The sequence below is a fragment of the Crassostrea angulata genome, chromosome 8 (genome assembly GCF_025612915.1).
Source record: "Crassostrea angulata isolate pt1a10 chromosome 8, ASM2561291v2, whole genome shotgun sequence".
Classification (NCBI taxonomy): domain Eukaryota; kingdom Metazoa; phylum Mollusca; class Bivalvia; order Ostreida; family Ostreidae; genus Magallana; species Magallana angulata.
The window spans coordinates 19,397,492-19,421,621 of NC_069118.1; the positions used below are offsets into that span (position 1 = coordinate 19,397,492).

Consider the following 24,130-nt stretch of genomic DNA (forward strand, 5'->3'; position numbering starts at 1 on the left):
TCGCGTTTATTCGCGAAAAAAAATATTTTTTCTACCTACGAGAATGAGCACAATGGGCTTTCGTACAAACTGAATATACATGTAGTTAGAAATTACCCTTTTGTAAACTTGTATTATAACATATCAAATATATTTAATTGAAAAAAAAAATGTTAAATTTGAAATTGCATTTTACGACTAAACCTAATGGGCAGTTGCGCCATCTTATTCCCCCATCTTCTTTGAATAATTATAAAAAAAAAACCTTAATGCCAATTTCAATCAGAGTTTTAAGTCTTCCAAGATGACCACAAATGTTATTATATCTAAAAAAAACTTTTATTTTTTCGCATTAATATTATTAACAAGTTTTGCAAAAGCTTCGCGGTAAATTGCGAAACTGCTCCTTTTTTGCTAGAAGGGCAGGCGCTAAGGAGTGCGTTTACATTGCGTTCATTTGCGTACATGTATATCAGAAAAAAAATTCTCGTCTATTATAGCTACATGTATTCGCAAAATTTCTATTATTTTTTAGCTACAAAAATTGAACTGATTTTAAAGGCTGAAGATTGTATACAATATAAAATATGGGCAAGTTTGTGCTTCTGTGGTGTCTTGTTGTTAATACGTTTTTTTTTCCTTCTAAATGCATTTTATGATATTTGCCGGAATAAATATCGCTGACCTGGACCGGTTTTGATATTATCTTAAAAATGGCGACCCCGGATCGGAGGCCGCGGAATTTAAATAGATTAATGTTATCTTCTCCAAGAAAGTATCACCCATATTCCAAGGTAAATTAAACTAAAGTGAAAAGAAGGAAAAAATAATCGATCACTTATAATACTTTCTCGCTTATTTTCATTTGGGACTGCACGCGGTCATTTTTATTTAGAAATGTCAGACGTGGTCAAATGAAAACAAATGATTTTTTGCAGTCCTTGCAATTATGTGTCCATTTATTGTGTTGTTTAAGTTGTATACATATCAAAATCGATATTGTTCATCAATTTTGTATTATCATCAATTGTGCAAATACATACGAATACTGTCTGACTGAAGCAATTATAGCTACTGTAAACAACAAGCTGAACAAGTTCCATATGGTACATGATAATAAAATAATTAATGCAAGTTTTTCTGGTCCATCCAGCAAATTCGTAAAGGTGCTAACGAGGCGTTTGACAGAATATATGCCTGTGTATACGGACATTGTGCAGGGGATGCCATTGGACTGTTGACTGAGACATTGTCTAAGTCGGATGCCAGAAAGGTTTACTATAACATATTCATATTTCTATCTGTTGGTCAATATTCTGCTGTTTTGTCCATTTTTAGCTGCTAAAAAAAATTAACAGTTTGATGTATGTTCAGTTTCGTTAATATTGACCAAGTGTATGTGGTAGAATATATTTGTGAACAAACAAATGTTTTCATCGATTGGGAAAAAGCCTCCTCCTTCTTAATTTAATTGCCCTTGAGCTGTGCAGGCCTACATTAAACACTGTTAAAAATAACTTTATTTACTGCATATATTGGATATCATAAAATGATAGACTTGAAACATATGATATCAGATTTTAACAAGAATAGAACTTGTATTACAGCGATACAGGGAGGTGTATAAGAATCTTGAGTACATCCACAAAAAAATTGTCTCTGATATACACAGACGGAAATGGCTCATTGGGGAATGGACGGACGAGTCCGACATGATGATTCTCATTCTCCGGACCATCATCATGAACAAAGGAGAGGTAATTCAAAGAAAATTCACTCAAAATGAAATGTATCATTTTCCACTCTCTTCCTAGTTTTGAAGATGGAATTTAGGAATTGAACATTTTTGTCAATGACTGTAACTGCCTGTTTTGAAGTGAAATAGATGTAGAAAAAATTATTTGAATATAAAAATGATCCTACCATTAATGGATACGGAGTAGTCCCACTGTTAAATATACATTTTTGTTTGTGCAGGTGAAACCTCATTATTTTGCTCGTTGTCTCATGGAATGGTCAGAGAAGGGATTTCCTGAGTTGGATGATGTGTGTGGTAATGGAATCTGTCCACAGATTAAGGCTGTCATTTCTCACTCACAATTCTCAGAGGAACCAGAAAAGGTGAACTACTACAGAGCCAGTAAGACAGACAGTCAATATTATACCAGCTGCTACAATCCATAACTATTAATTGTATAATCAGATTAATATAAGCTTTTACTGGTAACCAATTTCAGAAGAAGAAGGGCACTTTGTTATTGTACATGTAATAACTATACATTTAAGAAAAATTGTTCTCTGTCCTCTGCATTTTTTTTCAGAGGGGGAGGGGGGTGAGGTAAAAACTATCAATGGTACAGCAATGACCTGTGGTCATTATAAAATCAATTAACTTAAGCACTCAATCTTCATAAATTTATGGATGTTGTGCATCCTTATTTACCTGGCTAGTTAATATCTTACATTAATGTCATTGTTAATGGATTTTAAGGCGGCTGAAATACTGTGGCGAGACTCTGGCAAACTGACGGCCACAAACAGTGCTCTGTCTAGGACGGCCATATTGGGAACTCTTCACTACAACGCCATAGGAACTGTGATAAAGAACACGCTGGATATCTGTAATATCACCCATCCAGATCCAAGGTGGGTTTGTTGGTTTGAAGACAGCAGAGTGAACAGACTATCATCATTTGAATGGATATGGATATACCTGTTGTATCCCATCACTTTAGTGTGGCATAGTCTAATGGCAAAGTCAGGCATACTTGCAAAAACTAGATAGGATGCATTATTTGCCAGAAAGAAGTAAACAGTTGTATGATATATTGACAATTTGACACTAAAAAACAAATATATTGTACTTTAATATAAGAGTTGAAGTCCAAACCTATTTGCTTGTATATCTAACATAATTTTTGCATTTTTAAAATGCAGACTGCTATACCTTGTTTCAAGTGCACTCATTCTTCCCAATGCGGCTGTTTTATGTTATACAAATACATGTAAATGTTTCTGAGTTAGATATGTTGTATTGTTTGTACCATATTTTATCAATCTAATGAAATTTGCAGATGCCAAGCCTCATGTGTTGCATTAACAACAACAATAGCTCTACTCGTTCAGAAGAATGAGCGACAGATCAAGAAGAGTGGGAGTTACGACGTAGAGGCTGTAGTGGACGAGTCATTTACTTACGCATCCAAAATCCTCGTCACCTACGCAGAGGTATGGTAATTTCCTAAGTAAGGATGAAGAATTTATATCCATTTAAACTCATAAGAAGCATCTCTTATGGATTTTAAAATTTCGCTTTTATTTTTACGACAGCTCTAATACATGAAATTACAACATAATTTCTGTGCTCACAATTTTATATTCTCACGTTTTGATAGAAAATATTGCAATTTCAGAATTAAGAATTCTAGTTGATAAGAAATCTATAGTATTGTCATAAAAAAAAATGACGACTAGCAAGGTTAGGTCTCAGCAAAGTCTATATGAAAACTATCAAAAATATATAGTATAATGTATCTTAAACACATATACATGCAATTAAGAAACAGATAAATGTGATAGATTTGCCTGGTAGCTGATTAAAAACCTAATTTTCCCTTGTTGGTGTTATTATCTGTATTTACATCTTTGAATACATGTATTTGTAACAACCCATTGATTCAGTTCTAATGTTGTCCCATTGGTGGTTATGTGTGTATTGTATAATGGATGACCTTATGCATATATTAAGTTCAATTGTTGTGTACAGGTGAAAGAATTGAAGCGAGCTATGCATCCATCCAGTCTAAAAGAACTGAAGTTAGATGAGCCAGGAAAAGCGAATTACACGTACAAAACCCTGGGAGCAGGCTTCTGGGCATTACGACAGAAAGACTTCCGTGAGGCGATTCAAGATGTTGTTTTAGAGGTAAATTTATATTTGATACTGGTGCTTTAAAAGAATTGTTTTGATGTTCCCAAATGAAAAAAGTTTTTCTTAAATTAATAGTTTAGTTTTTCCAATTACCGGTATCTCCTGATTAAAATGGAGAAGAAATATGAATGCATTTTCTACAATAATCAGTACCGCTATATATTTATAATTTTATTTTATTTTGTATTACATTGTTAAGCTCTATAAAATTTGATAATCTGCAGCTCCATTAAGTATCATGGAAAAGATAAAAAATTAATTGCTATGAAAACAAAACTATTACAAGAAAAGTTTCATGCCTGGTGTTTTATGACAGGGAGGAGACTCGGATGCCAATGCGGCTGTGGCGGGGGCTCTCCTGGGCTGTAAGCTAGGACTGGGGGCCATCCCCAGGTCATGGAGGGAAAACCTGGCCCACAAAGAGTGGCTTGATACTCTGATGGACAGGTGAGCCATGAAACTCAGAAAAATTTATACACAATAAGAGTTTTCATTGTTATACAGAATTTTAAATTTTAGAGTCTGTGAATCTGATACTAAAAGTTGTTCTTGTAATATTTGCCTTCAAGTTTCTATGCCGCACCAGGTCTTGGCAGTGGCATATTGTGTTTGTCTTCTGTCCTTCAATCCTTTTTCCATTTCCCTAGCATGCACACATTGTGTTTAGCTGAGAGTAAAGTCAAGTTTTCATGACTAGTTTTGCAAATAAAAATGTTGGTAATACAGAATGATTTACCTCCATTGTTGCCCATTTGGTGATCAATCATGAAAAAGTGGAGATAAACAATATATTACTATTAAAGGATCAAACCAGTGAAAAGGTTTGTTTATAAACTGCCAATGTAAATCGTAAAACAATGCATTGATAAATGCCCTCTGGACAGAAAGTTAAAGTTTTGAGTTCTATAGAGCATAAATGATATCTATTTTACCCTGCAGTGTTGAACTGACCACCTGCTGATAATGTTTTGTAGGTATTTTGACATTCATGAAGGAAGACACCTGAAGAGAGAAACAACCCTGTGATGCAGATTATTCTATTCCAGTGTGATATTATTGTTATTATACATTGTACATGTATTTATGATATTGTGTAAAGTATATACATTTTATTGGTGCAATTGATTACTAGTACCTAAAATTTTATTTTATCTTTCCAATTTTAAAAATTCTGTATCTTCCATTTTTTTATTACTGTTTGAAACTGCATTTTATATTCAAGAAAAAAAATTATGCTTTTATTTGGGTTTCATTTTGTTAATTCAGAAAACAATATTGTCTTTGTATAATTCTTGATTTTAACATGACATCTTTTTGTTTTCTGATGTACAATTCATTCCTACTTTTTAGGAGTGATTTGTCTGATCAAAAGTTGTCACTTCTCCTTGTAAATTAACGGCTGAACATTTTACAAACTTTTTAACTTTTTTGACCTGTACAAACTTCAAAACGATGCTGCCTATCCATCAAGTTTTAAGCTTTCACACCTTTATAAGATAAGCCCTGCCATCACCTGAGATTTACCACCCGGTAAAAATGTTCGGCCTTTATGGTGATACAGAGAACCATATGATAGGAGGTGTCTGCTGGTTTTAAACAGACTGAGTTTTCATTTGTTTTTACAAAGTTTTGGTTGTGCAAGTCTTCAGGTCAGTGCTTTGACACAAGGCTTGCAAGCTTGTGGAGACTGCCTACCAATGTATTGTATGAACACCCAAAAAGGTTGTTGATGTTGATAGTTGTTGTTGACAGTTTATATGCTACTGGTACTTATGTACATTGTTGAATTGGAGAGAGAGAGAGAGAGAATGAATGAATGAGAGAAAACATTCCATTTAATGTGCTATACACATTAAACATGACAGTATTTTTATAAAGCTATTCTTATACATGCTAATTGGAAACCAAATTACTTTGATAGTATTGATATATTGAATACTATATTTTTGTACATATATTACCTGGTACATTAATGATAGAATAAACTGGATAGCTATACCAAATTTTCACAAACATAAACTCGACTGAACTGATTCAACTTAGGTTAAAATGTTTGCTAATATTAAATAAATAGCATTCATTACACTCCTACATGTAGGTCACAAATTCACATCTGATCAGTGCTGCATATTAGATTTTGCTGTACATTCACTGTGTTTTTGATTTAATTCATGTATATTCATCAATATAAAGCATTCCTGTGAATTGTACTTATTGTTAAATGCTTATATTTGGCACTCAAAAATTATTATTGCCTGTGTTAAAGCCTGCATTAAAAATCTTAACTGATTATTGAGTAACAAGCAATTGATTGATTTTTAACATTAAAAATTAAAAGAAGCACTATGCAAGCATGGATTCAGGATTTCTTCCTGGTGCCAGGGGTAAACCCACCCCCATCCCTGTCAATTTTTATTTCTCAACTTCAACTCCCTATAGATTTATGCATGACTAGGAATGCATTAAAAATTATACTGTGATGTGAATTGTCAGGTTAAATTTTACTAGTAGCATTTTCAAATGGTACTGATATATTTCCCCTGACTTGGCCCAAAGTCAATTTTTTCAAGCTGAAAAAAAATATATCATTGGCCAGGCCTAGTTTTGTTTTACATTATTCAGGGTCTGGTTCTATCCATCAGTCATTTAAAGCATGCTAAATTCAGTGCATTAGGAAATGATGTGTACGGTACCTTTGTTGAAATATTTCAATAATGTACAAATCAAGAGTGGAGTCCATGCATTATTACGTCATGTACTAACTCTAGGAGTGGGGGTTAGGTTTAGGTGGAGATAGTTCTGAACCTGTAACATGAGTCCATCATTCAGTCGTGTTTATTGTTACTGTGTTAGTAGTTGAAGATACTCCCTTTGGTTTCATGATGTTTTTAAAAAATAGTTGATGCTCTTACCGGAATTATTAATTCCGTATTTAGATAAGTGACCAGTTTTAAAATTACACTACTATTCTGAATTTCCTCATCTATCCCCGGCTCCGACCTTGTTTCAGTTACTGAAGTGAAGAAAATTCCCCAACAATGGGGGGTTCTGGCAGTACACGACGGATCGAATTTGAGCAGGATCCAAACAACCAAATTATGGTTTGCATTTTAATTCATTTAATTACAATGTTAACGCGATAGTTGTGGATGCAGACACGTCTCGAATTTTCTCAGTGAACGTTAGCCTAATAATTATAAAAGATGATTGTATAACCTGTATATTACTTTATTTGTAAAAACGACATAGAACCAGTTTTTTTATCCTAGTATGGTTAAAGTTAAACTTGAGGGTTTAGGAAGATTATCCTAAAGTATCGGTATGTCCTTGGCAAACAAAAAATGGCCATCACAATAATATTTCGTCTTGCAAACAAATAGTAATGACATCAGATCGAGAAAAAATGTAAACAATAACACATTATGATACCAAAATCTTGATTAGCAACCTCAAGTATGTGTAGAATGATAGCTCTCTGGTCTAATGTTTAATGTCCACTGCCAAAGAGTAATTATTCTCTTTTGAGAAGTTGACAGGCATAGCCTACATCCACATGGATTTTGTCACATCCAGTATACGAATGTATCAGTAGTAGGCAGTTTGAGTCATAGCAAACTGATTAAGCTTTGCATTGATACCTTCCCTCAATTTACACATAATTTATCAAAAAGGTTACTGAGGATTTTGCCAAAAGAATTGGAAGCCAGGGAAATAGAACAGGAAGACCTTGTAAGTATAGAAATGTTTTTTAATTTTGTTTTGAATTATTTAATCTTATTTGTACTTATTTACTCTGCAAATTCTAGAATATTTAATTTGTACAATTACAATGACTTTTAATTAATTATATAGGTGCTGCATGCATGTAGTAGGAAATTATATTTACTCATGTAATGTAAAAGGGGAAAAGAGAGTTTACAATAAAAAAAAGTGCATCTATAAATTCTGATTATTTTATTTTCAGCAAGAAGAAAAATGGTCAGTAGCTGTCAATACCACAGATCTCTCTTGAATCACATTGTGATGTTGTGGTGTTTCCTTTTCATATTCAAACAGTTTGATTATTTTATATTTTAAAAGTGTACCGTACTTTGATATGCAGAGATCTGTATGATGAATTATAAATGTAAACAACCCCCCCCCCCCCCAAAAAAAAAAATAACATTCAATCTCTGAAAAAGATTTCATCTGTAATATTGTGTTTGACATTTTATCACAATCTGTCATCTGTCATCAAACGTAATCAATAAAACCATTCATATTTATTTTGAATTTCAAATCAACAGGAGAGTGAAGAGGAATTTACAGATTCTTACAACCAGAAACTTAAAGAACTTGAAGAGAAGGTTGGTAAATTTTGCTACATCATTCATCCATAAATGTATTGCAGGGAACTGGCTATTCTTTGAAAATACAAATATGTAATGATTATAACTTTATGGTACTATGCCATACAAGAGAAAGAATCTTGTTAGTGAAACAATGTTCTTAGTACTAGCATTCTTAAATACCGGAAAAACAATCAACTCTAGGTACATGCATTCTGTTGAACCAATATGCAATAGAACTCATAGTTTTGTTGGGTTTTTTTTCAGAATGCACAGTTGCTAAATGCCAGAGTGGATGAGTTTGCACAAGCTGTTCAGGAGGTTGAAAAGAAATTCATGTAAGTGCACAAGAATGCATTACTTTACAGCAGATTTAAAGTGGCTATTCAGTAATTGGAAGGTATATTTTGGTATAGTGTACAGTCCGATTCAATATATTCAGTTGATATAATTCTTCTGACAAATGGACTATTTGTATTTAATTTACCTTAATTCAAAAATATCACTTTTGTATAAGCATGCATATCTTTGCCATGACAGTATCAATTTATTGTGTCTATCTTTATTATAACGTGTCTCTGTGACTTGGCAGTATCAGTTTGTGCGTGTGTCTATTGTTGACAGGAACACCACAGGATCCCCGGTCTGTCAAGACCTCCAGGACAAAGTATTCCGCTGCTACACAGATAACCACAAGAAGACGCTGCTGTGTTCGGCAGACGTCCGAGCGTTCTTCGAGTGTGTGGAGAGGGCCAGAGCTGTAAGAGTTGTCCTTCTTTAATGCAACAAGCATTTACCACTAATAAGTTATTTATGAACTTAAAGACTGATAAATTGAATGAATTTTATTCATGAATAAGAAAAGGATTAGAACTTAGAAGCAAGCTTTTTAACAACTTTAAAATTCTTCTTCTTCACAGATGGCAACCACATCACATTGTGAACAGTATTTTTGGAATTTGTGTCATGCCCTATATTATGTTTAATAAGATATCCTATATTTTGACAGCTGTGGTCTCGGCTGTTTATATAAGCCAATACCTACCCTTTTATCAATGACTCATGTGTAAGCCTGCAGATAAAAATATCCAAAGTTAATGAGTAACATTTTTAAAGCCGATATTGCTTTTTCCATTTCAGAATGCGTTGATGAGGAAAGGATGAGGAGACATTTTGTAGATATTTCCAAGATACATTCAGCAAAGTGACATTACAGAATCACTATTTGATAGTGGGACATTTTTTGTGATTATTCAGCAATGCAAAAATAAAATGTGTTGCATATTAGGTGATCTTATATTTTTATCTTTACAAATGTTCGAGGGGATATAGAGTAAATTCAGTCTACATGTATGTTTTGTTCTGAATACATTGTGTATTGTGTAAACAAAACTGATGTAGAGGCGGCTAATGGATCAAGGCATATGGTAAGATTCAACTGTATTGAAGAGTCTCAAAAGTTTTTATTCAGATTGAGTAAACTAAAACTTAAAATAAAATCAACTCCCTAAAATGATATAAATTCTTTACAAATATCAGAATTTCAAAATAAGGACCATTTTACTGAATTTTTTTTACGAACCAAATGATATAAAAATGCTTATCCAATTTATATCGAATTAGAGCAAATTGTTTCATAAACAAAATCAATGTATCCATGTACAGTTATTAAAAAGTGATCATTTATATGCTAATGAAATTACATGTAATAATAAGGCCAGTTAAACTTTTTTGTATCAATTTGTTTCACAACATCATTTCTTTATATGGGTAAAATCTCAAGACATTAAAAAAAAAAAAAAAAAAAAACAACTTAAAACTCCAAGATGTATCATGAGCACCATATATTTATTTCAATTAATTAGAACAGCCATTATGCTTTTGCAACAGAAGAAAACAAACAAATCAGTAAATAAATTATGTAGAATAAGGAATGGATTTCTTTATCTGATCTCCATGGTAACATGAACAAGAGGCCCATGGGCCACATCGCTCACCTGAGGAACAATAGGTATGATAAAATCAGCTTAATGGAGTCATAATACAAACTATCTGGACAATGTACAATAATACATGTAGATCCTGTATAAATAAAATCCATTTTCCCCTGGATATTCTTATGTTTATAATCATTAGTCCCTTTTCTAACAAGATGATTTTATAGTCTTATCATATGTTGAGTATTGCAGTTCTCAAAATGATCCTTAACAATAGTTTATATATTAGATATAAACGTACATCAAACTATGAACCTTCTCGGGAGGCCAAAGAATTGTCCTGGGGCCAAAGTCTTAACAATTATAAAGAAACATCTGGCTGATTAGTTTCTGAGAAGATTTTTAAAGATTTACCCTATATATTCCTTTGTTAAATTTTGACCCCCCCCCCCCCCCATTGTGGCCCCACCCTACCCCTGGGGATCATGATTTTCACAACCATGAATCTACACTACCTGAGGATGCTTTCACACACGTTTCAGCTTTCCTGGCTGATTAGTTTCTGAGAAGAAGATTTTTAAAGATTTACTCTGTTTATTCCTATCTAAAACATCGACCTCCCATTGTGGCCCAAACCTACCCCCAGGGTTATGATTTTCACAACTTTGAATCTACACTACCTGAGGATGCTTCCACACAAGTTTCAGCTTTCCTGGCTAATTAGTTTCTGAGAAGAAGATTTTTAAAGATTTACTCTATTTAATCATATGTTAAACTTCGACCCCCCATTGTGGCCCCATTCTACCCCCAGGGGTTATTATTTTCACAACTTTGAATCAACACTACCTGAGGATGCTTCCAAAGAAGTTTCAGCATTGCCGGCTGATTAGTTTCTGAGAAGAAGATTTTTAAAGATTTACTCTATATATTCCTATGTTTAACTTCGATCCCCCATTGTGGCCCCACCCTTCCCCCGGGGGTCATGATTTTCACAACTATGAATTTACACTACCTGAGGATGCATCCACAAAAGTGTCAGCTTTCCTGGCTGATTAGTTTCTAAGAAGAAGATTTTTAAAGATTTATTCTATATATTCCTATTTTTAACTTCGATCCCCCATTGTGGCCCCACCCTACCCCCGGGGGCCATGATTTTCACAACTATGAATCTACACTACCTGAGGATGCTTTCACACAAGTTTCAGCTTTCCTGGCTGATTAGTTTCTGAGAAAAAGATTTTTAAAGATTTACTCTATATATTCCTATGTTAAACTTCGATCCCCCATTGTGGCCTCACCGTACCCCGGGGGTCATGATTTTCACAACTTTGAATCTACACTACCTGAGGATCCTTCCACACAAGTGTCAGCTTTCCTGGCCGATTAGTTTCTGAGAAGAAGATTTTTAAAGATTTATTCTATATATTCCTATGTAAAACTTCGATCCTTCATTGTGGCCCAACCCTACCTCCGGGGATCATGATTTTCACAAATGTGTATCTACAATACCTGATGATGCTTTCACACAAGTTTCAGCTTTCCTGGCTGATTAGTTTCTGAGGAGAAGATTTTTAAAGATTTACTCTATATATTCATTTGTTAAACTTCGACCCCCCATTGTGGCCCCACCCTCAGGTGAGCTAAAAAGGTTAAGTTTACAATACAATAAGTTGTTAAAGTTGGTTTCTGGAAGAACAGACTTTGAAAATTTTCTTAATAAATATTGACAAATATTTTACTTTTTTAAGCTTTAGTTTTTAAGATCTGTGTACAAACATAGAATTGTGAGCAAATCGCTGTATCTTGCTTATAATTCGAAGCTTAACACTCAAATATGGTTAGTAAATAGAAATTGTAAACAATTAAACACAAGAAACATGCACTACATGTATAACAAATAAAGAACACAATTTATTTTTTCGAAATGAATCATATATATATACATGTATATACCTACATATTTCCGTCAGCGATATCAAACTCTATTTAAACTGAATAAACTCGAAAAAATGCCGAGCATCTCAACAAAACCTATTGCATTAATCTACATGTACCATTACGCAAAATATAATGCCGAATTACCGATAGAATGAATTGTATTTCAGTACCCGTCCCCTACATCCGATTTTGCTTAATTTGCGCAGGTAAACAGTTAATTGTTTGATTTACCGAAGTCTCTGTTTGATTTGATACGTAAAAATCACGAAATACAGACGATAGTTTCCAGGTTACAAAGCATAATGAGAACGAAACGAAAATCAGAACAAGCTAACACCAACGTCATGTGTGAAAACTGTCAACGCATTGAAATATTTAGCCTCAATTTACTTCACAAAATCGGCACCAATATATTTTGTATGTTTCAAAATTTCCCTTCATACGCGAACTGTTGCACAACAAGCAAATTCATCATAGTCAGATCGACCCTTTTTCGTATAATGTCATGGCTGCTTTAAACAAAGAACCTCGTTTTAGAAGTATGGAATCATTTTACCGGATGCCGAACCCGAAGCTATTAAACTGATTGAAACACGCATTTCCTTTATTATTATTTTCGTAATAACTCAGATTTGAAACAAAATTTCCACTTAATTTTTGCAATTTATATTTTCCTTCCCATAAGGATAATTTATGCTAAACTATGTTGAATTTGCCTCGGTAGTTCTTGAGAAGAAGATTTTTAAAAATGCACCCCCCTTTTTCTACAGTTTCAAGGTTTTCTCCGCTTTGAATACAGATCAAACTTTTATTTCTGCAATTTATATTCGCCCTCCCATAAGGATGATTTGTGCCAAATTTGGTTGAAATTGGATAAGCGGTTTTAGAGAAGAAGTTCAAAATGTAAAAAGTTTACAGACGGACAGACGGACAGACGGACGGACAGACGGACGACGGACAAAATGTGATCAGAATAGCTCACTTGAGCTTTCAGCTCAGGTGAGCTAAAAATGTCTCAAACATTTTCCAGACCTAAAACCCAGGGATAAAATAACAACAAAATTATGCAAAATATTTCTACAAAAAAACAAGAATTTTATAACAAAGGAATGTATTTCACAACCACCCACTCATTTGTAAATATACAAGTATATATTTTATATTTGTAAATCAACTTTGACATATTAGTACATTTATTATATGGAACTGAATCATAAGATTATTCACAACCACCTCTCATTTCAAAACTTATAATATACAACCATTTTCTACAAATGTCAAATAAATTATAACTTAAACAATTACTGATACACAACCATTGGTATGAATGAGCTTTCAGCTGTCAAAGTGAATATAAATGTAGGTTTGAGAATTTAATGTCATGAAATTCAGTAATAAAACGGGAGATTCTTAATAATTGCATAAAAACTAATACTAGAATTAAAAACAAATATATATTACTTGTATGTGTAATAATTTCCAACAAAACTCCATAAATAAATATAGCTAATGAAAGAAAAAGAAATATCTGATTTATGAACATCGAAAAATCAGAGATCATCTGATAGAATCTTCATAATTTCTTTAAATAGATTCTCTGCCATTGGCAGTTATCTCCCTTGCAGTAGAATACATTTTTTTTTCAGTGCTATTAAATACAGTGAAAACTGTTGAATACATGTGGAAAAAATGATTATGGGAGGAAATTTGACAGATTGTGGATTCATGATTTAAACATTGTAAATAGTGGATACTTGACTGGAGAGATCAGCAGTATGGTAGTGGCAGTGGTACATGTAGGAGCTCTGTGGTTGGTGGATATATTAACCTAAATTGTACCAGTTGAGACAACCAGCCTTTACTTTATATGACGATCTCTATTCTTGTATAAAATGGAGATGAATTTTTCTGTTAAAAATATTGGCAAACGGGATTGAGTTTTATATCAAATATACATGACTTGTATATAATTACAGGCAACAAATCAATAACAAAATAATCCCCCTCTCACTCTGTATTTAGAAATCTACAAATATGTAATGCAGGCAATGCACTGATCACAGGTTATAAGACCTTATCCAATCATTTTAATTTTCAAAAGAGATAGAGAAAAATAAAAACCAAACACCTGTGTATCAGAGATGAGCAATTTCTGAATACATGAACCCTTAATAATGTTGCTTTTTAACAACAACTTGATAAACTTCATCTCAATACATTCCTGATCAAAATTTACAAAAAAAAAAAAAAAAGAAAATAGAAAAAAAAAAGAAGAAAGGAACAAAGGAAATAAAACAAGAACATCAACAAATAATTACAATAACTAATAAACAACCAAACACCATAAAACGAACAAGGATTTCTTTAGTAAATGGACAAACTATCTTTGGATAAGAGCAATAGTGATAAATGTAAACCATCATCAAAAGAAATAAATGAAAATTCTCATAATAATATTAATTGCACGTAAAAGACATATTGATGTCTCAAAAATACCAACTGAACAAAATTACCCAACTGTATGTTAAATACACAGTCTCTTCACAAAAAAATAAAACAAACTGATTCTACATCCTGAAACATAATACGCTATAAAATGGCTATTTGCTCCATAAGGTACGTCTTTTGGATTGCTTCTCTAGCTGGTTGAATGTTGATGTCTTGTACATCCCCAGTTTGATTCCAGTTTTGGCTCTGTTCTCATTGAAATGTCTTACAGGAAAAGGATTGAAGGGTTTCTTTATCGCGAAGGATGTTGACTTAGAATGACTAGGAGATTGCACGTCACTGGACCACGACACAGATTTTCCAGCCGTGGGACTCGTTTTCTCGCCTGGAAAGAACCGAGGAGATTCCGACTCCTCAGGGCTGAACACCGATCCTGAATCTGAGTCAGTTAAATGTTTAGAAGTATTGGACTCCACACTACAACTAGACATTTTCCGCTTGGACTGAGCATACTGAGCTAAGCTTAGGCTCTGGGACATGGTGATCATTCTTGGACTGGCCCCACAATTAATCTTTCTAGACTGCTTTTCCACATTTTGTCCTTGCTGAACACACTTTTCGTCCTCCCCTGTGGAGTCCTGAGAAATGCTTCTAAGAGGAAGGTCTATCCTCATATCTCGCTGCGGGTGTTTGTGAGAATTTTCATTGAGATCCTCCCCCTGTGAATTTTCTGATTCTTCCTCCTCCTCTTCTTCTTCCATACTCCGAGCCAGTTGACTGGAACAGACCTGAATCATATCATCAATCTCCCTGATCAAGTCCTCCTCATCAGAATCAGGCTCCACTGCCTCCTCTCTCCTCATCCCGCCATTCTCAAAGACATCCTCCACACTACAGTCACTGGATTCCACTGATTCCTGTCTGTCTAATCTCTCCACCTTGGTGTCCTCTCCACTTCTACATTCCATAGATCCATCAACCTTTCCCTCTTCAAATTTGTCTTTTTCCTCAATGGCACAATGTCTCTTCTGTTCTTCCATTAACTTGCATCCATCATTATTTTCTGACACAGCTTCATGCCTGACATTTTCACTTTGATTGGTTTCCTCCACTCCATTTTTCCGCTCCACATTTTCACTTTTGTCATCTTCCTGTGACTTGTCCGACTGATCATCTCTTGGTTCATCACAGACAGAATTATCAATCTTCACAGGAGACTCTGCACTCTCTGTTGTAGCTTCAGTCTCTGGAACAGTTTGTTTATTCAAGGATGTTTTCTGTCCTTTTTGGAGGAAATGAGGAACCATCATGGCTTTTCCACCCCTAGAATAAACCAGTTAAGAAAACTTAAAACTATCCATGCAAGATGTTGATTGAAATACTTTGCAATAAGACGCGTCATTATATTTGTAAAGAACCTTTACAACCAATACATACAACTGGAATAAATAAAATAGTAGAAAGACTTGACTTAGTTGTGACTGGCATACATCATACCTGTGTTTGGAACCTCTGACATTAGGAAGCATGGCCTTGCTGATGAACAGATGATTGATGGCCTTCGGTGGATCTATGTGGGGTGTCAGGGCCTTTACTTTAGCCCGCTGTTTGGCCGAGGCAGCTAAAATGAGAAAACATTAATGACTCATCTGTTAACAAGACACCTAGATATAAAGTCCATCAACTTAAAATCGAACTGTTGGCTATTTGTGACATAAATTATTAGGGCCCCGCAAGGATTTGCGGGTGCCCTATAGTAATCACTCTGTCCGTCCGTCCTTCTGTCCGTCCGTCTGTCACTCTTCCGTCCACAAATTTCCTGTTTTTTTTCTAATAACTTTTTTTATGGTTGCCCAATCAAGTTCAAATTTGGTATGGTAGTTCAGTAGGCAGAAATACATATTTTGATGCTAAGTTTGGTTCTCTATGTCTTCTGGTTTGGAGCTGGGGTGGTGGGGTAGATTCCTAACTATGCATAAGAAGAATGGGCAAAGAGAGATAACTGCTGAGAATGAATGGGCAAAGAGAGATAACTTCTCAGAATGTTACCATTGTATACATGGAAGGCTGTGCAATATTTGTCCTTTGGGATTAATTAACCTTCCACAGGAAGAAAATCCTAAGCTTTATCTTTATCTGTCACATTGAGATTAATTACTGCACTGCCTGTGTCTGCAAATGAACTTCGTTTTGAAGTTAAGGTCAATTTTGAATGATGTGTAGTATTGTGTACATTCTTTGAAATATGGATTTAAAATATAATATTCATATTTTATTTTGGTTAAAATACCATACTAAATGATTTATTATAATTTATTGAATAGAGGCAAAGCCTAGGTATCATTGCATTGGTATCAATTCTTTGTTTTTTTAACAAATTTTATTTCATCCCATGTTAACCCACTTTATCCCGTGGCTATGACTCATTGGATATTTGTTTGATATCCCACAGTTGTGACTTTACAATGGGATTTGCCTAGGCATAATGAAGTAAAATAATGTAGAGTTTTATAAACAGTGTAAACATTGATTGCGGTGTATAAAACATGGGATAAATAGAATCTCATATGATTTGTAGTATAATATGATTTTTATCCAACTTGTGTGCTGTATCCCCTCACTAAGGCTCAAGAAAAAAACACTTTAATTGTTGGATGAAAATCATATCAAACTACAAATCACGAGATCCTATATATTCCAGTTCTTTACATCTTATGCCCGGCATTTATTTTTCATCATTGTTAATATAAAGAGGATGGAATTCAAAGTTTTTTTCACTTCTCTATATTAATTGTCATAGCGGGGCCCTTCCTGACTGGTCAGTTTTCTAGTTCAATCTGTGATTCAATCATTAAATGATCTACACTGAAATTATTACAATTTTTTTTAACAAACTGAGTATTGTCATGTCTATTTTCATTGTAGATCTAGATATGGGGCAACACAAAATAAACCTATTGTAAGATATGCTAGGAATAAGAAACTGACCCAATGCACAATAATGACCTACTGTGCTATCATTACAAAATAATTCTTTAAGCCTCTGTTGCAAAAAGGACATGGTTTGCTTTGATTACTTTGCTGATGTGCTATGTTACTTGTATGATTGCTACACAAACCTACTATTGTATGATTTCTATACACATCTGCTTTTGTACATACTGACATGCTATGCTATGACAACTTAACTGACATGCTATGCCATGACGGCTATACTAACCTGCATTGTGTACATGACTGATGTACTAACCTGTTATTCTCATACTTTTGCACTATGCTAATTGCTTAGACTGTTATACTGACCTGCTATGCTAAGACTGCAATATTATCCTGCTTTGCTATGATTGCTACACTGAACTGCTATGCTATGATTGCTATAATGAACCTGCTATGCCATGATTGCTACACTGACCTGCTATGCCACGACTGCTATACTGAAGTGCTATGCTATGGTTGCTATACTGACCTGCTATGATAACATGAGCCTGTGTCTGCCTCTGTTTGAGCTTGCTGTACTGCTTTTTCAGGGATCCTATGTCAGTACACATCCTTTCCAGGTACACAGAGGAACCTACAGCCTGATTGGAGTCCCCACCCATACCATAGGCACCAGGCCCCACCATTGATATGTCTGCAGTGCTGGGGTCAAGGTCAGAGCCTGTAATATCAAGGTCACTCCATACAGCTTATCATTCACTTTATCATAGAGCTATAAAAACTTGGCTTTGTTTTTTCTATCTTATTATTAAAAATGAATTATTCTTTATTATTTTCTGGACTTTTTATGGATAAGATAAGGATGCTAAAAATGAGTGAAATATTCTGTCCAATTTTTAGATGATTTTTAATAAGGAGAAAGACTTTGTCACCTTTCCCTCTGTTGGCCCCGTTAGCTGTTGGAATGATGCCAGTAAAGCAGCTGATGGCCTCAAGGTCCTCTTCATCAAGGTCATCCTCATCGCTAGGCAACATACTGCCTGCCTTCCTGTTGGAGTTTCCAGCACTGGTAAAGGGCCTGATGTTATAGGTATACTTCTCTCGCAGTTCTGGGAGTTGTTGCATGGGGATAGGGGCACAGGCATAGATAAACTGTGCAAGTGAAGAAAATGTTTTTTCAATACATGTATTATGAATTGCCTTACATAATTTTCTGTAAAATACCTTTAGTTTGCAGTCAATAAGTTTAATCCATTGTGACACATATACCAGGTAGATACATCATAGTATTTGTTAAAAAAATCTATAAAGCATGATGTGTTTGCGGAAGTACAGTCATGGGTGTGGTCACAATAATTGTTTGCACTGAAATGTTACAATCTATTTGACCTCTGTACTGATGTATTACCATGTACTTAAACGGTCATTTACAATACTTTAAAGGTATGAAGTTTAAAATTTTATTGACCCCTTTTGCTGATATCTCTTGATTGTTCTTACTTTGACTAGGAGGTCAGCATTGAAGATCCTCCCGTCCATGGTTTCCTGGGTGAGTACCCCCATCAGAGAGTAGAACTCATCAGCACTGCTGGCCGTCAGGATCCTCCTACAACACCCAGAAAATACAGTAATTTATACCCCTAACTCTAAATAGTACATTGATCATACAGTAACAATGATACATATGGTATATAACTCTTGACAGCATGCAATTTTAATATATAGAAAAAACTGTTATAGATTGACTCAGAAGTGCTACTTCGTGAGCCTTTCCCAGATGATAAGCACTGTTTGCTGTAAGATTTGGGATTACTTACTTTGTGAGCTTTCCCCAGATTGCTAGTGCTGTCCTCAGTAAGATCTCGGACCCTTCTAGAAGGATGGAGTCCCAGACCCTCAGGACGATGTGTTTGGGCAGACAGGTGGCAAACAGGGTCAGGAACCACTGCATGGTGAACACGTTGGTCAGGGGCGGCTCGTAGCTAGCTCCTGTAATGTTAACAAGATCATAGCAACTACCAATCAATGTACACATGTAGAGCACCACAACCTGATCCTGGAAACATTTGAATATTTAAGACACTATGTATGACTGTTAGAAAAATTAATGCTTTTTTAAAAACTAAAACTTTTAAGAGTTTTGTTAACAATATTTTATCAGTTATCACTAACGTCATCAAATGGTCCAAACTAATGCATAGCCAAACTTACTATTTTTACAAATTCTACAAAGGACTATATATGATAAGGGCCTAAAATGGCCCCCTAAAATGAACATCATCATTTTACTATCATTCTTTGTTTTGTTAATGCAGATATGTATGTGATGTGTTTACATAATATTCATTTTGTTTCAAGTGCCCACACTTTAGAAATATTACATTGTAAAGACAACCTTTTCCCGCCATTTTTGCCTTTTTAGTGTAAAACAGCTTGTTTTCAAGCAGTTTTTCCTTCCGAAAACATAGAGTGCATTCTTGAACAAATAAAATATCTTAATCAGAGATGTATCTAGCCAAGACTAATAAGTTACAAAAAAATTTTCCTTGTTCAAGCATGCGCTCTATATTTCCCATTCGTAATATATACGAAATATATCATTTTTTTGGCCGATATTGATTGAATTATAGAAATGGCGTCACTTCTGACGTCATATACTGCCAGTGAGTGCAAATAAATCAAATAAATAGATGAAAAATATATTTTATATCAACTCTTCTAAAAAATTAGTTAACATTGTATTGTACCCTAAACACTTAAAAACTGGCGAATTATGGGGGCCAAATTTAACTCTTATCATATATAGTTCTTTCCCCAAACTTTTCTTTTAATTGAAATTCATAGCAAATATACTCGTTCAGTGTCTGTTCAATATACCCATCTAATATTTGTGTGTTCTCTTTCTTGTATAATTATAGAGCCCCAAAATACATCACCCAATTACTGTGTAATTTTTTCTAAAAATCTAGATATTGCCCAAAACTTATCTTTAAACACTAAAATCAAACATATGTACACAGTCTTTTTATGGGGGTTTCTTTTTTTTCTAATTTTAGCCCCACCTGTGGTGTTGTCCTGGGCTGCACTCTGTAGATGGTCCAGGTGTTTGGAGAGCTTGGGAAAGGTCACCCTCAGAAGGTCGCGGAACACGGCCATGTCCACGGACAGGGCCCGCAGATTGTGGGCGTAGTAACCATCAGGTAACACGTGGTCAATCAGGTATATCATCACCTGGAAGGTGAAAGGAGATAGGTACGTCAGGTAGGTCATCTTGTTAAAGCCAGTGTTGTTACAATACATGCTTGACTTGATGGTTACAAAATTATATCATTTTATACAAATGGGCAACAAACAAAATCTTACTTTCTCTTCTGTATTTGCATATAGGATTCTGGGGTTTTTTTTAACTTGTAATAAAACTAGTTTTTAATCATAATATCTTATTTTGCAAAAAACCAGTCCAAACTGGTTAGAATTAACTTAGTACCCCTGTTTTTGCAACCACAGCTTTTACTGTTTCCATTTAAAAGATAAAACCCCAAATCAATACAGTTACATGTATGACATTTAAGGAATACTAGTATTCACCAAAACAATGTTCTCACAAACTTCACAAAATGTTCTCCTAAACGAGTATAATTTGGTTTACAGTACAGTAAATGGTTTGTAATTCCTTTTAATTATCAGTGAACTATTTAATATTTCATTATGAACCAAAAACTACATGTCTATAGGGAAATAAATTTAACATTTCAGCTGATTATTTTCATCTTAAAGAGCAGATTCAAGATTTTTCACAAAATTATATCGATAATCAACTTAACATTTAAAAGATAATTTGAGTAGTAGAGTGATAATATTACAATTCATAGTCCTTTAGTGATTATACATGGAATGTAGACAGGGGATGAATTCCAGCATATATAACAAAGCAAATATAAATGGAGAGAGAGAGAGCAAGAGAGAGAGAGAGAGATAATAGACTTGACACTTTACTTCCATCATTGACCATGAGAATTCCTCTGAGTCAGAAGTCAAATGCAACCATAACATGCAAGCCTCAGTACAAATTGATTTCCTGGCAGACCTATTGGTCATGCAACTAGTGTCATAATGATATCATTATTGATGCTAACAAGACATTAAAGGTGGAGTGGTGGTGGAGGATAAATTGTTTAGCAGAGTCATCTCAGATAATTTATCTCCCTAAGAGCTGTTGTATCTCTAACCAAGTAGAGTTATCTCCCTGTCATGAGTATCTCCCCAAAACCCTGGTAGAATTATCTTTCGCAAGAACAGAGCCTTTTTCACCCTGTTTTATCTCTTACCAAGCATAGTAATCTTCCCTAGAGACAAGTTATTTGTCAGAAGAGAGTTATCTCCCTTGAGCAGAGTTATCTTTCTCAGTGTAGAAATATCTCTTAAATTTCTAATAGGCAACAGATTGAGCGAGGTGATCTGAATGAGAGATAATTCTACTTGAGAGGGAAAATTCTAATATGACATCTACCGATATATATTTAATTTTTTTTTACAAAAATGGCTAAGAGTGGTCCTCATGAATTTTCTCTTAAAGTTATCTCCCTCTGGAAAGAGTTGTCTTTCCCGAAAAGTTCAGAGCTCCAACTGTAACTGCATGTTTCATTAAAATTCTGAGAATGCTTCACATAGAAGCCCATGCAAAGAATTTTTTCTTTCAAATCTGCCTGATGTGTTTATGAGGATGAGAGCAGAAAATGCAATAAGAGGCATTAATGAGCAAAGAATATGGACCATATATCTCTCTATAGTCTCTTATTAAGTTAACTTTGTGATGGAATTTATAATGTAACTTAAGATCTCTACAAGATCTTTTTTTTATGAATTTACCATGCAGCTTAGAAGTAATGAATAAAAGTAATGAATAAAATCAAAAAGCTTTTTCTTGTATACGATGTTCCTCCTATGGTATTGAAATTTCTTTGACATGCAGAATATCAATAAATTACAGCTAGAAATGGGTTATTAACAGAAAACTAAGGACTACTACTCAGATTATTGAAATATTAAACCAACCAACTTACAAGATTGTCAAAGAATGAAAAGGAATTACTGTAAAAGTGGTTATTTACGAGTGGGAGAATAAACACTAGTTACGCAGTAAAATACCTTTGCGGGTATGATAAAAAAAGCAAAACTTTTGTGTGGTAAATGACACATCTGCGTTAATACCCACCTCGCGCGTATTGTTTGACAAAAAACATGTACTTCACCACCCGCATAAATAAGCACTTGTACAGTAGTTTATCCTAAACTAACAAATCCTAAATTATAAAACATTGTTGAGAAGTTCAGAGAACAAGTACTGTAGATTCCTAATTAAATGCAAGGAACTAATATCCACATAAAATCATAAAGATCACATCTTACTAAATCTTGTTTTTAGTTAATAGATGTAAACTAAATGAAACTATAACAATATTTAGCATTTGTGATTTCATATTCTCGCAGTTTGAAGCAAAATGGTTGAATTGCGGAATAAAGTACTTGCGTAAAATACAAAATCTACAGTACATGTAAAGTACGATTCCTCCATTTATTTTACAAAAGTCAAAATCTTTAACAGAAACAGAACTGAAATCTTATAAAAGAATCAAGTATATCTATTTCTAGCTTTAAAATCAGCCCCTGCAGCTACATTAGAATTTAGTGAACATGCCGTCTCTGATATTGACATGTTTCTAGTGATGAGGATACGAACGTCACACACATTCTGAGGGTTTCAGAAAAATCCAATTTCCTGTCAACCTCCTAGAGAGCCTTTAGTCAATGGAGGAAAGATGAACTGGATTGTCTAAAAGCTTGATGAAACTGAACAGATGTAAAAATGTCATACTAACAAGGCTTTACACTAAATTTGCTGATCAGGCAATTCATTCATTAAAAGAAATCAGATTGAAGCAGAACTTCTCAGAAATGTAGTTTTTATGAGGTGGAACAGAGATTAGTGTAATCAATGAATTAAAAGATTGAAGTTCCCACTAGCGGAGATTTTTTTTCACAGAATTGTTTTCAAACCATAAAGGTCTTTTTTAAATCTTTGACTCCAAAAAAAATTGTGAAAAAAGCAAATGATACTGCGGATGCTCTATTCAAATGAACAGGAAAGATGAATCCAAGGGTGTGCAGATACATTAAACTGGTTATAATACCATTCAGACCGACAGATAGAATGTATACTAGCTGTTAAAAACTCTAAATAAATTTTTAAAAATCCCTGCATTGGCATCATGACCACGCCTTGATTCTTTGACTAATGAAATATTATGGTAACCATGGAGACCTGCGTGAAACGGGTCTCAGATGACAGAGAGGTGATAAAGCCACTTGCCCAGAACTAATAATTCCTTATATTTTATCTACATTCAATCTTTCTAATTATCAGGTTTTACACTGAAATGTTGAGTGAAATCAATGGCTTGCTACAGAGGTATCCATCAGAACTTGTGAGCTGCCGTTTGATTAAATGAGTTTCCATCCACAAAAAAGCTAGGTTTATTGGAACAACATTTATTAATTGAAGCATATTTTAATGGAATGGTAGCCTACCCTTGAAAAGGATGAAAAAAATTATTAATCTACATTTTTTACCT

General features: G+C 34.3%; 3 protein-coding genes across 5 annotated transcripts in view; 2 read left to right on the top strand and 1 right to left on the bottom strand.

The window, feature by feature from the left end:
* Positions 1-692: 692 nt before the first annotated feature.
* LOC128159673 (uncharacterized) lies at positions 693-6,154 on the top strand. The gene is made up of 9 exons (XM_052822843.1): positions 693-773; positions 1,133-1,252; positions 1,587-1,736; positions 1,957-2,100; positions 2,471-2,625; positions 3,054-3,207; positions 3,746-3,904; positions 4,227-4,357; positions 4,885-6,154. The coding sequence occupies exons 1-9, from the start codon at positions 693-695 to the stop codon at positions 4,934-4,936; spliced, it is 1,146 nt and encodes a 381-aa protein (XP_052678803.1). The 3' UTR covers positions 4,937-6,154.
* A 700-nt stretch (positions 6,155-6,854) lies between these two features.
* LOC128160233 (MICOS complex subunit Mic19-like) lies at positions 6,855-9,525 on the top strand. Its single transcript, XM_052823530.1, has 7 exons — positions 6,855-7,011; positions 7,582-7,639; positions 7,875-7,888; positions 8,197-8,256; positions 8,506-8,576; positions 8,863-8,998; positions 9,379-9,525. The coding sequence occupies exons 1-7, from the start codon at positions 6,949-6,951 to the stop codon at positions 9,400-9,402; spliced, it is 426 nt and encodes a 141-aa protein (XP_052679490.1). The 5' UTR covers positions 6,855-6,948; the 3' UTR covers positions 9,403-9,525.
* Positions 9,526-13,125: 3,600 nt separating this feature from the next.
* The window catches only part of LOC128158883 (TBC1 domain family member 30-like), a 33,485-nt gene continuing 22,480 nt past the window's right edge, over positions 13,126-24,130 (bottom strand). For all 3 annotated transcript variants that reach the window (XM_052821853.1, XM_052821854.1, XM_052821855.1), the window contains 7 exons: positions 20,561-20,729; positions 19,316-19,487; positions 18,999-19,104; positions 18,431-18,650; positions 18,028-18,219; positions 16,059-16,182; positions 13,126-15,884 (listed from right to left, as the gene is read on the bottom strand). In XM_052821853.1, the coding sequence (XP_052677813.1) occupies positions 14,714-15,884; positions 16,059-16,182; positions 18,028-18,219; positions 18,431-18,650; positions 18,999-19,104; positions 19,316-19,487; positions 20,561-20,729 (2,154 nt within the window). In that variant the 3' untranslated portion in view covers positions 13,126-14,713. The remainder of the gene's footprint in view (positions 15,885-16,058; positions 16,183-18,027; positions 18,220-18,430; positions 18,651-18,998; positions 19,105-19,315; positions 19,488-20,560; positions 20,730-24,130) is intronic.